The 16115-nt window shown below is 37.4% G+C and overlaps 1 protein-coding gene across 5 annotated transcripts in view; it reads left to right on the top strand.

The window, feature by feature from the left end:
- The window catches only part of LOC105498370 (prostaglandin E receptor 3), a 204093-nt gene that overhangs the window by 44203 nt on the left and 143775 nt on the right, over nt 1-16115 (top strand). The window contains exon 3 of one of the 5 annotated variants that reach the window (XM_071091197.1): nt 3215-3980. The exons of the other annotated variants lie outside the window; for them this stretch is intronic. Coding sequence (XP_070947298.1) covers nt 3215-3244 — 30 coding nt within the window. The 3' untranslated portion in view covers nt 3245-3980. Of the gene's footprint in view, nt 1-3214; nt 3981-16115 lie in introns of those variants that run through there. 5 annotated transcript variants of the gene reach the window in all.

The following is a 16115-nucleotide window of genomic DNA, read 5'->3' on the forward strand; positions in this document are numbered from 1 at the left end:
CAAATCTGTCAAATGGGCTAAACTTTAGTGACCCTATGGGTAGTATGGGTCTAAATAGAACCTATCTATATAACCTCTTATGGTCATCAAAGCGGCATGGCTTTAGGGCAGGGTTTCTCAACCTCAGCACTATTGACACATGGGATAGGTAATTCTCTGTTGTGAGCGTTGTCCTATGCATTGTAGGTTATTTTGCAGTGTCCCTGACTTCTACCCATGAGATGCCAGCAATACCTCTCTAGTTGTGACAGTCAAAAATATTCACAGACATTGCCAAATATACTATGGGGGACATAATTGCCCTCAGTTGGAACCTCTCCTTAAAAGCAAGGGCCACGGCCACTAAACACGTGCTATGTAGCCAAGGGTTTGCGGGATGAGGTCATCTGTGAGACCTTGGTCCACATAGGCACTGTTCTGGCATTTCCTGAGGCAGCAGGTACTAGAATGCCAGTTTGTGTCTGACTGCACAAAAATGTGGTGCTGCCACTACCACAATGCCTTGATCACCACAGGCCCTGATCAGCTTCCATCATCACATAAACCTATTCACAGATGATTAGGTACAATGTCTTAGAAAGTATCATCTTTCTATTGATGCCTCCAATCTCTATTCTCTTTTTGATAAGAGGCCTTAGAGTTTGTATGTCTCTCAAAGTGATATCGAAAGTGAATCCTTGTTTCCAAAGACCTTTAAAAAATCTGTTATAATTCTACATCATTAGGTACATATTTCCAGACAATTCTCTCAGAAGGAGAAAACTAATTTATCAAACTCTCCCCTTAAATTAGATGTTTGCATATTTAGTCTGTATAACAAAGCTGCAGAAGCTTCATTTTATCTGAAAGATGATTTTTATAAGGACAAATATTGGGCAATGTCTCTTGACGAGCCTGTGACTTTCTGAGTTCATGCCAGTCTTCAATTCCTCAGGTCTAGAGTTATTATCATACATTTTGATAACAGAGTTCAAGTCCTGATCTCTATAACTGACACTACTGAAACCTATTGTTTGTATAAAATGGGAAGATGGATTTACCTACCATACTGAAAACCAAAATCTGATTTAAAAAAAAAATGCAATTAGAATGAGGGAGCTAATCTGTTAACTGTAAGTTTCTGAGGCCAAGTAACAAAAGACTATGGATAATCAGCGTTCATGCATAATATTCTTATGCATTTTTAAAAAGAAGGCTTTGAATATAACATACAAGGTTATTTGAATCTGATTTTGCAAAGAACATTGAGAGAAGATAATTCTGAACTCCACAATTGAGGCCGTTTTAAGTTATATTTAATTAGAAAGAACACTGGTTCTTAATCATTTTAGGATCAACAACCCTTCTGAGAAACTGATGATAGGTATGTGGTACTCCCACAAAAAGTGCAGAGGATTTTTGCACAGTGTCAGAAATTGTACGGACCTGCCGAAGCCTGTCTATAGACCTCTTGGGCATTTATGCACATAGGTTAAGAAATCCTTCTGTGAGAGTCTCTATGATTTAAGGAACTGCAAAGCTTTACATGTTTGGTTAGGAAGCTCAAACCTAAAACTAGAACTAAGTCAATGTAACTACTTCTCGGTGAATGCCAAAATTCCTTGACATCTGACTATATGTCCCTAATAGTAAGTCAATGTAATTGGAGGTAGAATTATTATAAGGAACTGCAATAATTTTTTTCTAAAAGTTGCTGTCAGGTGATGATAAGAAATAACACAATTCAATCTGAGTGGAGCAATATAAGTTACTCATCCCAGAACAGGTTGAAAAGTGAAAGACCCAATTTAAAAAACTTACAAGTTATCCAATGACGCATTTGCCTTACAATAAAGAGGTTGTTTTAGTTTTGCCTTGTGCTGGCCCAACAAGAGAGATTTATTATGTAGTTATTTTAAAAAATCAATTAAAAAAGTCATCTACCCACCTTCCTGGAAAAATGTAATCTCCTATACACAAGCAAGCTACATGGTTAAAATGTAACTTTATGATACTAGGATATATATGTGGACACATATCTATTTATACTTCTATAGGCATTAAATTTTTGCATTGCCATTCAGAGTGCAAGTGGCAGGGTTGACCTTATTGACTGAACCTTTGAATAAGAAAACAAGACATGCATTCACAGACCTTCGTACAAATGTATAATTAATAATGATTTAAGCCAACCGTTAAAGCTATTAGTAGAATGTCTTACTGATATTTACAGTTTGCATTTCTCTGGAGGGAAAAATGCAGAGCAATTAATTACATGTATTTTTGCATTTATTTTTCTTTATTAAAGAAGATGAAAATGGAATCTTAGGGCATTGAAGTATTTGTCAATCATAAACAGTTCTTTGATACCAAAGCATCCTGCATTCTGGATGTATGTGCATGAATTGGACAGATACACAGTATGTGCATGACATTACGAATTGATTTTAATGAGTCAGCAGTGGTTCGTGAGTTGGAGTCTTCTCCTTAGAAGATCCATGAAGAGCTGTTTTTAGAGGAAAAGCAATTGTCCTTTGTTATTTTCAACATTTCTTGACCATTTAATTTTTTTCAACATTTCTTGACATTTTTATTTTAAGAGTTAAGGGGACAAAATGGGTTTTTACTTGAAATATTTTGGAGAAATAATATTGGCATATTACCAAGTGTAATCACTGCCTTAAATGTTGGGCAGCTCTAATTAGATATGCGTGACTCTAATCCCTGTCCCAGACTTTCTCACACCATTAGTAATTCAAAGCTGAACTAATTCATTTATTTTGGCCATATGTAATTTAAAATAGTTTAAAGTATATTTTAAATACAGTCATTTTACAAAAATGCTCTCTAAAGTTTTGCGTGTCATAATGAAAGAGAAAAATGTTCTACATTGGACAAGGGGTCAGAACACCTTGGTCTAATTATTTGATTTGTTATTTACTGGTTACTTGCCCTTGACAATTCATTAAACCTCTCTGAATAAACTTGAATTTTCTTATCAGCATAAGATTGTTACAATTAAATGAGATAATTAAAATACAGACCCTTTTTTTTTTTTTTTTTTTAGAGATAGGGTCTTACTCTGTCCCGAAGGCTGGAGTGCCATGGTGTGATCATAACTCATTGTAGCCTCCTGGGCTTAAGTAATCCTCCCACCTCAGCCTCCCCAGTGGCTAGGACTACAGGCATGTGACACCTCACTAGGCTTATTTTTTTAATTTTTTATTGTTTTTAGAAACAAGTCTCACTATGTTGCCCAGGCTGATCTGAAACTCCTGGCCTCAAGCAATCCTCCTGTCTTAGCCTCCGAAAGTGCTGGGATTACAGGTATCAGGCTTTGCACCCAGTAAAGACACCTGAAAGTGCTATGCAAGTGGTTAGTGTTACTTTATCTTCATTTCATTAATGGAACAATATTAGAAAATTAATTGTGATTGTTCTCATCTCATGTATAATACAGCCTTCCCAGTTTAGTATTGGGTAATTGCACATTCACCAGAACACACAAGCGACGTTAGAAAACTGGTTCTTGTCACAGACAGGATGTGTAAACTTGGGAAAAATACACAGCGTCTTTTAGGCTTAGTACCTCATCTGTAAAATAAGGGGATGATATTTCTATGTGGTATCTTCTCACTGAAAAGCCATGATTCTCCTTTCTCTCTGGAAATGTCATGAAGGTGTTCTTGTCAGCTAAACACAGACAAGCTTTTTTCTTCTGAGTCCTGGAAAACAGCTCACAGGAAACCTCTAGGAGACAAAAATAGCAAGACTCAAAAGTGTAGGTTCTTTTTTTTTCTCCAAAAAGAAATTTCAGGTTCCCACTCTCTCTCCTGAATGAGACTGATTTCTTTTCTCAACCAAATTGCAAAATCCTTGAATACAGGTACCATGTCTTCCATTTGTTAAGATTTTCTGCCTCCTTTTGTTTACTCCTCATCCTAACTACTAAATCCTATGCCTTCAGTTGTTAAATGATGGGTATTTATTTATTATTATATTATTATTATTATTATTATTATTATTATTATTTGAGACAGAGTCTTGCTCTGTCTCCCAGGCTGGAGTGCAGTGGCACTATCTTGGCTCACTGCAAGCTCCGCCTCCCGGGTTCACGCCATTCTCTGGCCTCAGCCTCCCGAGTAGCTGGGACTACAGGCTCCCGCCACCACGCCCGGCTAATTTTTTTGTATTTTTAGTAGAGGCGGAGTTTCAGTGTTTGCCAGGATGGTTTCGATCTCCTGACGTCGTGATCCTCCCACCTCGGCCTCCCAAAGTGCTAGGATTAAAGGCGTGAGCCACCGTGCCGGCCCGAGTATTTATTTATTTATTTATGGCTAAGGAACTATTGTAACAAAGAGTAAGCTACATAGATTTTTTATACACTTGTGCTTGTTTGTGTATATGTGAGGGAGCAAGAAAGATCTCTGTTATACCTCACATGTGTATTCCTTTTCTTAAGTTTTTTCATAAGTTTTTATTAAAATATTATGTGCATCTCTTTAAAAAGTCAAATAGTGCTGAACGGCTTCTCATGCGTGAAACCCGCAGTCCCCATTCTAACCCTAACCCTACACCACCTGCTTTCCAGTGGCCACTCCTTTCAGCTTATTTTTTCAACGTTTCTTTCTAGCATATGCCACCATACTTTTAAAGAATATATTGTTATGTCACGCTTAATCAACTTTATAGACATTATATGCTGATTTTCTATTTTGCTGGATTTAGCTCTCTCCTCACCCATTCTCCTGTTATAGTTTAACCGACTTTTATTAAATCAACATTCAATGTTTGCATTTTCATAATGATGAAAATATCCTTCACTGCTGAATCAGTAGTACTGTGATTATGTTTCTTTTCTTGAATACACTTCTCTTTTTTTTCTAGAGTTACGAACTCAGCAAGTTTTAAATTTGCTTAACTTTGCTTTGGGACAATGGCTAAATCTTAACAGTCTTCCAAGTGCCCAAACCTATCTGATAATCTTTACCCACTTTGGGAGCGTAACATTTTTCTGGTTTTCTCTGCTATTCATCCTTTACCCTCTTTTTTCCTATTGATATCCATTTGTCTAGATTCCATGTTTTCCTCCTTCTTGAATTATTCACTCATTTTGACCTCACCTGCTTTAAAATGAGCTTCTTAATAGTAAAAGGTGTTAAGTAACCAAACTCCTAGAAATGGAAAGAGAATGCTTTCAAGGACACATGAACACTAATGGCATTTTAAAGAAACTTGAACTGGTGATAATGACAATAGTGGCAGATACCATTTTATGAGCACCTATACTTTTTGTATGTTATCAAATTCTCATGTCAACAACAGAAGGTATGTGTTATCAGCACTTTACAGATAAGGAAACTGCGGTTCATGGAAGACAAATCACTTCACCAAGTCCACAAAAGTTAATGAGAAATAAAGCTGGGGTTCACACCTGATTTGGAGTTAGAATATAATCATTGTGTTATCCCTGAGCAAATAATTACTACTATGATTAGTTTCAGAAGCCTCAAGTTTATCTTCGAGGGTTTGTCTAAAACCCCATGGAAGAAAGGCTTTGACTCTATTATTAATGTCTGGACATTTTCAAACCACTAGAAATAATTTTGGGGAGCAGTGGTGAGGCAGTTTTTCTAAGAGTGCCAATTAGATTAAGCAAACAAGATTCTCAGCAAAAAAATGTGAAGGTCCATATGTCAATCTAGGCGTGTGCACATGACTGCAAATATTTAGATCCTTCCTTGTTTGATCCAGGACCACTTCTGCATTGGAGAGACTACTAGTCTCCTGGAGCAGATGGTTGTACAGAAAAACCACACTTCTGCTTCTACACAGGCCTGCGGTTTTTGCTAAAGCCAAGAGTTTATCACAATTTGGGTTACTAAGGATACATCTCTTTTGGCCCTATTGGCTTTTGTTTCTTTTTTTGTTTTTCCTTTTGCACGTCCTCTCTGACTTGTAACTTGGGAGAATGCTTACTGAAAAGCGGAAGGTACTTGTGCTTCCTAGTTACAAAGAAACTCCTAAGAGACTGTAGAAAATGCAGGACCTAGGGCAGACTAGTTGTCATCAGTGAAACTATTCTGATCATCATCTCTCCCTGCTTAATTTTGAAATTTGCTTTAGCTTCTTCTGGGAAAATACAATGCAGTTTGAGGGGAGCACATTTTGTCTTTCAGAAAGAAAAATTCTTGCCCCCTGTTTCTGAGTTTTCCATCCCTTTTTGCTAAGAGGTGAAATCTATTTGGTGCATTTGATATTTTATTCATTCACCAGGTTTCTCTTCAACTGACTGCTCTCTGATTTCCACAGAACTGATCAGACTGATTAGAACAGTGCAAAACATTTTGTTCAAGGAAACAAAATCTCAGCGTCTCCAAACTTTAATTCTATTATTATCACTGAATGAATTCAGAATGCAACCTATCCATAGATATATAAACTTGAAAAATTTGTACATCTTGATGTTTATCTTTAGTCTTCACTGTGTACATTGCCTTTTGAATATTTCAATGTAAGTGTGACAATAGTCAACAGTTCTCAGGCATCTCTGGGGTCAATTGACATTTATTTGAATGAATTCAACCCAATTACATTATATATATAATATATACATCTTGCTCTGTCACCTGCCTAGGCTGGAGTGTAGTGGTACAATCAGGGCTCACTACAGCTTCAACCTCTCAGGCTCAGGTGATCCTCCTACCTCAGCCTCCTGAGTAGCTAGGACTACAGGCATGTGTCACCATGCCCAGATAATTTTTGTATTTTTTGTAGAAACAGGGTTTCACCATGATCCCAGGCTGGTCTCAAATTCCTGGGCTCAAGCGATCTGCCTGCCTCAGCCTCCCAAAGTGTTGAGATTACAGGTGTGAGACACTGTGACTGGCCGCAAATCTTTATTTATCTATTTATTTACTATCCCATAGGTTATTAAACCAAACCAAATGAGTCACTGCTTAGGGCAAATGGTTGAGTACTAATTTCCTTTCTGCCTACCCATTTTTATATAATTTATCTTAGAAATGCAACTTGGAGATCTTCATAATGATTTGTTGTTAATATAATTTGTAAAATAATGTGGTAATTTATGAACTTCATTTTATAAAAGCAAGGTTTAATAAGAGAATGGGTTCAGAAAAAAAAAATTGAAATAGCAGTGAATGATGCCATCCACTTGAAGTTTATTAGTGGGAAGCACTGCTCCATTTCATTGAATGAAGAATAGTCCACTCAACCTTAAGGGATCATTCTCATTTGCCAAAAACAATCCTGTGGAAAGGAGAGAGGGATATCCTCAGAGAGAGACAAGGGGCAAGTCAGATGTGAAGTTAGGATCTCTTGGGGGATGATAAGTATCATGGTCAGATCATTCTTGGGGGTGTAAAAGTATATGTTTCAGAGTCACATCTGGGATCAAATTTTGGGTTAATAGTAGTAGTAGAACTTGAAATAAATTTATTAAACTAAGATTTTTGTATCCATATATATGAAGAATTAGGATTTTTGCACTTACATTATAGGGTAGTTGTGAGGATTAAATGAGGATTAAATGTTTTTGGCAAATGAGAATGATTCCTTAAGGTTGAGTGGACTATTCTTCATTCAATGAAATGGAGCAGTGCTTCCCATTAATAAACTTCAAGTTAATATAATCATTCATTGCTATTTCAATTTTTTTCCGAACCCATTCTCTTATTAAAACTTGCTTTTATAAAATGAAGTACATAATTTACTGTATTATTTTAAATATGTGAATATTTAAAAATGTGAATATTTAAAATATTTGGATATTTCAGAAGAGTAGTGGGTACAATAAATATGGAGAAGGCAGTGTTGTTGTTGTTGGATTAGCGGTGGTAATTGCAGCTGCAACAACAATAGTAATTACCTGAGGAATCTGTAGCCCATATTGGTAATGTGAAAAAACATATCCTGACCTCTGTACTCATTCGTTACTACTATTTTGGGAGATTCAAACATAAAGCGTTTTGTTTGAGAGCATGGAACTTAAAATCAGACTAAATGCGATGGCATATCCTCATTCTGCTGATTTATTAGTTGGCTGACCTTAATCAAGTTAATTTTTTCTAAACCTCAATTTGTTCTGCTGTAAATCAAGATAATAATTTTACCTAAAAACATATTAGTTGCAAGCATCCAATGAAATAATGCATGCAAATGTTTATTTAGTGCCTGGTATGAAAGCACTCAATAAATTGTTATTATTATATTATTATAAATTGTTATTATTATTTTGAGATGGAGTCTGGCTGTGTCACCCAGGCTGGAGTGCAGTGGCATGATCTCGGCTCGCTGCAACCTCTGCCTCCTGGGTTCTAGCGATTCTCCTGCCTCAGCCTCCCGAGAAGCTGTGACTATAGGCATGCACCACCAGGCCTGGCTAATTTTTGTACTTTTTTTTTTTTTTTTGAGACAGAGTCTTGCTCAGTTGCCCAGGCTGGAGTGCAGTGGCGTGATCTCGGCTCACTGCAAGCTCCGCCTCCTGGGTTCCCGCCATTCTCCTGCCTCAGCCTCCCAAGGAGCTGGGACTACAGGTGCCCGCCGCCACGCCCGGCTAATTTTTTGCATTTTTAGTAGAGATGGGGTTTCACCATGTTAGCCAGGATGGTTTCGATCTCCTGACCTCGTGATCCGCCCACCTTGGCCTCCCAAAGTGTTGGGATTACAGGTGTGAGCCACCGCGCCCAGCCCTAATTTTTGTACTTTTTAGTAGAGATGGGGTTTCACCATATTGACGAGGTTGGTCTCGAACTCCTGACCTTGTAATCCACCCGCCTTGGCCTCCAAATATAAATTATTATTATTAATATTAAAATCAACCGCAGAAGACTTAAGTTGGCCCAGTTTCCAACTAAGGTTGAATGTCTTCACAAGCATACAAATTTTATCCAACCTCTCAAGACTTAGCATAAGAAGGCAAGGATGTGGTTCAACTCCATAGAAAGTAGAAGAAAAAATAAGAAACAGCAAAATAAAGAAATTTAATTAAGTTCTTCTTATGGCTTAAATGTACAGTCTTTGTGAGATAGGAAAATGGTTCTAGTAGCACAGAAGAGGTATTTTGAAAAGTTGCTATAACAATGTCGTTAAGTGGAACATCGGAAAAATAAATAATAAGGCATATGGGCAAAGAGGTGAACTCAGGATGGTAGTTCTTGTCTGAAAAACAACAAATAAGATCTGGTTATATTGGTTAATTCTTTCTCACCACTATGTAATGTAGACTAGTGTAACATGTGCCCACCACCTCAGTTTCCTAATCTGTAAACACTTATTGGAGTAAGTATTTCTAGCATATAGGGTGAATATAAATATTTGAAGAAGTAGTATATACAATGAACTTGGCATACACAGTAGGTTTTAAATATGATATTTATCCACCATCATCAAAATAAGCACCATCATAGTTTCCTGTGCAAAATTTTCATAGATGTATCGAGATTCAAGCAGAACAATAATTTATTTCTGAGTGCCTCGGTTCATCTCCAGCTGTAAAGTCACAAACAGAACTACCAGGGAATTTCTGGACTCTAATGTATTTGAGAAATACACATTAAAAGGGCATTAAATCAATTTGAATTAGGATGGAAATGATTCTTTTCCTCTCAGTGCTTGGATTCACAGCAGTAACAGCTTGGTCCTTAGTGGAGCTGTTACTTCCCAAACGATGACTGTATCTCCGAGTAGATTTTGACCACCGTTTAAATGAATGATTTGTTGATTTACTGAGTCATATTCACATTTTTAATGAGCTTCTATCATGTGGGTCTAGGTCGTGGGGACATTGAGGTTTATCACTTGCAGATTTCAGATTTCAAATTCTCTCATTCTTCAAAGTGAAGTTCTCAGTTTTCACTGATTGCATTTAGGACTTAAATATCTTTCCCAAAGTGTAAATAGCTCTACGTTTTCTTTCGTTGTAGTTAGAATATATATTCTTGTATAAAATTTAAGCAATACAGGAAAGCACGAGGACCAAAGAAAAATTCCCTATACTTCACTACTCAAACTTAATCATTGTTATGGTTTTGATTAATATTCTTTCAAATATTTGTCTTTGTAAATTTCCCTTCAAACCTGACTGCATCTAAGAACCATGGTAGGATTCTCTCAAATGCGTGAAGGAGTGTCACATTAAATAGGGATTTATTTCATACACCCTGAAGGCTGGACTAAGAAGCTACAGAAAAAAGGGGTCTGACTTAATCTGGAAAGATGCTAAACCAACGTGCCCTAAAGTGGCAGGGCTGGCCTTAGGCAATAATGAGTTTCCTGTCACTTCAAATATTCAAGCAAATACCAGAAAACCACGAGGGAATTTGCTGTAGATGGATGGAATACAAATATCTTCTTTAAGCCTTCTTCCAACTCAGGATTTTATGATTCTATGTCTCAGAACAGTCATACTATTGCTACAATATTGGAATTGGTGTAAAAGAGAAAGATTTGTCTGAATATAGCTGCTGAGCTTAGTGTTCTGCTTTCGACCTCTTCAGACGTGGCTTATATTCTGCTTTATGTGTCACTAAACGCATTGTTGTTGACCCTAATCTCAAAGCTAGAATTTCAACATTTCTATGTTCACCTTATCAGTTGACAATTTTTTTTTGAAAACTTTACTCATAAAAACAGCAAAAATGTTATTTAAAAAAGAGCTACAGCAATTACTTTCCAATAATTAAGTCATAATATCTGGTGGCCATTAATAACAATTACAATTGGATTATTGGATTGACTGCATTGAATATGAAAGTCTGCCGACAATATGAATTTGGTCAAACTCTGCTTATTACTGATTCTGATCATTTTTTGCTATGCATAAAATATACGTATATTTCAGAAGAATAAATCTATCATGAATAACAACCACCAAATTTTTGTATAATATTATCCAACCTGTTATGTATATATTTTAAAGTTTCATAACCAAGAGAAGAGACGTATACTTTATTTATTTATTTATTTTCTTTTTATTTTTTGGGAGACAGAGTTTCCCTCTGTCACCCAGACTGGAGTGCAGTAGTGCAATTTCTACTCACTGCACCCTTCACCTCCCAGGCTCAAGCTATTCTCCTGCCTCAGCCTCCCAAGTAGCTGGGATTACAGGCATGCACCACCACGCTCAGCTAATTTTTGTGTTTTTAGTAGAGACGGGGTTTCATCATGTTTGCCAGTCTGGACTCGAACTCCCAACCTCAACTGATTTGCACTCTTCGGCATCCCAAAGCGCTGGGATTACAGGCGTGAGCCACCACGCCCAGCCAAGAAATATACTTTAAAACATAGAAACAGGCCAGGCTCTGTGGCTCATGCCTGTAACCCCAGCACTTTGGGAGGCTGAGGCGGGCGGATCACGAGGTCAGGAGATCAAGACCATCCCGGCTAACATGGTGAAACCCCGTCTCTATTAAAAATACAAAAAAAAAAGAAAAAAAAAATTAGCCAGGCATGGTGGCGGGCACCTGTAGTTCCAGCTACTCGGGAGGCTGAGGCAGGAGAATGGCGTGAACCCGAGAGGCAGAGCTTGCAGTGAGCCGAGATCCCGCCACTGCACTCCAGCCTGGGCGACAGAGCAAAACGCTGTCTCAAAAAAAAAAAAAAAAAAAAATAGAAACACATGATTCAGTAAATGTTAAACGTTAAAATAATTAAAATAATTATAAGAAACCAATACCATTACATAAACAGGGAATTTTTTAAATCCTTTTTTTAAGTCAACAATAAAATTATTCTTTTTTTTTTTTAATTTATTTATTATTATTATACTTTAAGTTCTAGGGTACATGTGCATAATGTGCAGGTTTGTTACATATGTACACTTGTGCCATGTTGGTGTGCTGCACCCATCAACTCATTAGCACCCATCAACTCGTCATTTACATCAATAAAATTATTCTTAAAGACATTATTTTGTCTCCGAGAGTAGGATTGAATGGGTAATTTTTTTTCAGGTAAGTCAAGCCTAATTACTACTTACGTATTCAGCATTAAATCGCTCCCTGAAGGCATCATTTCTGTGTGCCACTGCAAACTCCAAGGTTTATAGCATCATCAATAAGGAAGGCAATGAGTAACCTTATGGAAGGGATTTGGGGATTTAAAGATGTAAATTTGAAGTATGGTTCTTGACTTACCAGCTGTGTGACTGAATAGGTTTTAATCTCTTTCAGCCTCTGTTTACTTGTGTATAAATTGGAGATAAAAACACCTATTTCACAAGATAGCAAGGAAATGAGTTATTACGTATATATAAAGCCCAGTAGGGACTCAATCATTTATAGACAATATTATAATCAAATAACACTAATTGCCTTTCCAGAAACATATTTAAGAGTTATATTAGTTGAATTGTGATAACAATAAAATAGTATTAATAGTCAACACTTATAAAAGTATTTTATATTTTCTAAGGTAATTTAGATTTTATATTTTATAATCTTACATTTTATAATTTTATATTTAGTATTTTATATTTTCTAAGGTAATGTAGTTTTATTTGATCAAATTTTTATTTAGCTAGGGAGTATTTTTATTTAACTAGGGAGTATTGTTATTATTCCTATTTTATAAAAAATTAAGACTAAGACATATATCAAAACATCATGTTATTACTATAATTTTTACTTGTCAATTAAAATAATTCTAAAATATTTTTAAAGAAAGACTCAGAGTAGGTGTAGTATTTGGACGCTAGAGTGAAACTTCAGCTCAAATATCACTTCTACACTTGCTTTAGAGTGAGTTTCTTACTCCTTCTAAGCTTCAGTTTTCTCATTTGAATAGTGGAGATAGTAGTGTCCTCGACTATCTATTTCAAGAGCAGAGACTTAGAGGGTCCTTTACTATTTCCCCAGTGCCCACTGTACAAAGCCCAAAAGATTTAACTTGTTCAAATCTCTCAGTAAACCAATCCCAATCTACCATTCCAATGTTTTTCTGACTACACTGATCCCAGCCTTTTTTGAATCCTCTCCCCAAACACATTATGCACATTCCCAATTCTGTTTCTAGTGTTTACTTTGCTTAAATGTTAATTTCAATGAACACAATTCTACTAATTCATTAAAGCGCAGCTCAAAAGACACCTACCCTAAGAATTGTTTCCTTATGCCTGATTCAGAATTACTGATTCCCTCCTTTGTACATCCATAAGCACCTCATTTATGCCTCGGTGATTACTTCTCACTGCTCTACTTGTATTGCAGTGAGCTGTGCGTGCTTCCAGCTCCGCCACTGGATGGTCACCTTCTTGAATGAAAGACACATCATTTTAATCTTAGTGTCCCAGCCCCTCCCACTTCCTCTCTTCCCCAGACCTTCAGCTTCCAAGAATGTGAAGGCTTTGAAGTAGAGACATACAGTAGACATATAAATATTTATTAAATTGATTTTAATGACCAAACAAAATAGTACAAATCAAAAAATGCAATGATGCCCAAGAAGAGGGTTTAGTTAAAAAAAATTAAGGTTTGGCTGGTCGCAGTGGTTCATGCCTGTAATCCCAGCACTTTAGGAGGCCAAGGCAGGTGGATCACAAGGTCAGGAGATGGAGAACATGTTGGCCAACATGGGGAAACCCTGTCTCTACTAAAAGTACAAAAATTAGCTGGGCGTGGTGGTGTGCACTTGTACTCCCAGCTACTCTGGAGGCTGCGGCAGGAGAATCACTTGAACCCGGGAGGCGGAGGTTGCAGTGGGCAGAGATTGCACCACTGCAGTCCAGTCTGGGTGACAAGAGGGAAACTCTGTCTAAAAAAAAATAAAATAAGGTTTACAGACTTACCACATTGATAGACACAGCATACACTACATGTTTCATATGCTACATGTTTCTGTTAATAGTTAACTATAATTAGGGACTGAAATTAGAGATAATGGTATCCAAACTTTTGGCATGCATGCTATTCAGAATGCCTCTTTTTCCATCCCAGTAAAGGTCCCTTGGTGTCACCATTGGAGAGAATATTAAATTGAATGAACTACGGGTCTTAGTGGGTGCAACACTTCTTACATTCTTATATTAAGTTTCTGAGGTGATGTGAAGGTAAGACAGTATTTGCATTAATTCAGATGTCTGCAATGGCCCTAGCTGGAGAATGGCCAGGCTGAGAGGTGAGCAGCCAGGCTAGAAGAGAGAAGAAGGGTAGATGTGGTTGGCAGGAGCAGAGAAACTGGCAAAGAGCAGAGCAGCCTTTGGCCGCAGGGTCTAAACCCACATCCTTGCTTCCAGCCCTTTTGGTAACACAGCTATGAAGTCAGAGACTGATAAAGAGTGAAAAAACACTTTCCTTCCAAGAACCAAGAGCATTTCAAGAAAACTTCTGACCACCTCCTTTTGAGGCGCAAGGAAGTTGAACAGGATTTTGATCTGTTCACATTTAGAAATTTTGTTTTGCTTCCTGCCATGTGCTCATATCACTAGACTGCAGTTTCTCCATCAATTCTTCTTATTGTTCACTGCATCCCTTATTCCTTCACTCACTCAGTTTGCATTCAGCTTCTAATTTCTGCTTATTACTATACTTAACCACAGTGGGATGCAAATGCCCTTGAGGAGCAAAAATGCAAGCAACACATCTCAAAGACTGGAAAACTCCAAAGCACACCTGAGCAGCCTCCCAGTCATTCCTGAAAGTCTTTCTTCTAAGCTCTCCAGAGACTGTAGAGCTTCTTGTTATTAATGCTCTTCACCTACACCTCAGTTTTGTTAATGGGCTGCTGCAAAAGGAGAGCCTACCGTGGTTAGACATTTTAACCTAACTGTACAAAATGTAAACTTCTGCCCAAGACCAGTTCACTTTTCAATACTTGGTGAATTTCTCAGAAAATTAGTATAGCATGATTCCTCTAGCTTTTGGGGTGTCATAAACTCTATTGCAGAGACATATTCACCCCTGTCCCACGTATACACATGCACTTTGCAAAGCAAACCAAAGACCCAGGAGTCTTGCACTGTCTCTCTAGAAGTTTTCCTTTTAACAAGGACACCATCTGTGATACATTCCGCTTTCTTAGTGGGGGATATGTAACAAATATAGGACAGTAATACTGAAAAACAAATGGTTTAAAGATGAATGTGTTCCACTAGGCAGAACAAGAGAAGTGAGGTTCATAAGAGAATTTCTGGAGGTAGGACGAAAGTTAAGTATATCCAGATCTATATCTCGATATACTTGTTAGAAGAGGGGGGAATTTAACATTGAGGGACCTCATATCTAATTTTATTGAAGAAGGAAAACATGGTTAATTGAATCTATTTCCAAGTATCTAATGAAATTAATCTCAAAAAGTTCTACCCAGAGCAAAGTTGTTGTTATACATGTTTTGGGTCTTAGTTATACTGTTGCTATAGTATTCAAATTAGCATGGATGGTCATTCATCAAACACTTCGAAAATGGTAGTCACTATGCTAAGTGCTTAGAAACTGCATTTCTCATCTCTGCTTCTCAGAGGGAAATGTATAGTGTAGGGTGAGGCTTTAATTAGTATCTTTTATTTGGTTGAGCCCTGAAGGAAATCAAGTGAAATGATGAAATCGATGTCCTTGGTTGCTCAAGTGTTGCCTCTTTTCTGTCTCTAACACTAGGCTGTTTCCACCTGAGTGCATGATAGAGAGGGGAGCATATTTTGAGACATGAAGCTGCTAGGTGTTTCTACACAATCGGTTACACAGGGTCCTGTAGCTGAAAGAAGCAGTAGAGATCACTGAGTCAGAAGGAGTTCAACTGGTTCAACAGAGCGCTCTCTTTAGTAAGGGGTGAAGGGTTCAATTTTTGAACAATATGTGGGCAGCTCTAACAGCAGCCTAGGCTCAATATCTCTCTTTTATCTGTTGTGTATATCAGGCTTTTAATTAGGATTTCATTGAAAGAAATCGTTCTGCTTCCAAAAAAACAAGGCTATCAACCAGAAATTCAGTTCACCTGAGAGAGTTTAAGTGGCTTGCTCAAAGTTGCATAGCTCCTTAGAGGCAGAGCCAGGTCTAGAACTCAAGCCTTCTGACTCCCAGACTAACTTCAGCCTTGACGCTGTTTTTGACAGGTATCTGGCTAAATAAAGAGCAGGGATTCTGGAGCCAGACTACTTGGGTTCAAACCCCAGTTCATTTACT

Source organism: Macaca nemestrina, chromosome 1 (genome assembly GCF_043159975.1).
Source record: "Macaca nemestrina isolate mMacNem1 chromosome 1, mMacNem.hap1, whole genome shotgun sequence".
NCBI classification, from domain to species: domain Eukaryota; kingdom Metazoa; phylum Chordata; class Mammalia; order Primates; family Cercopithecidae; genus Macaca; species Macaca nemestrina.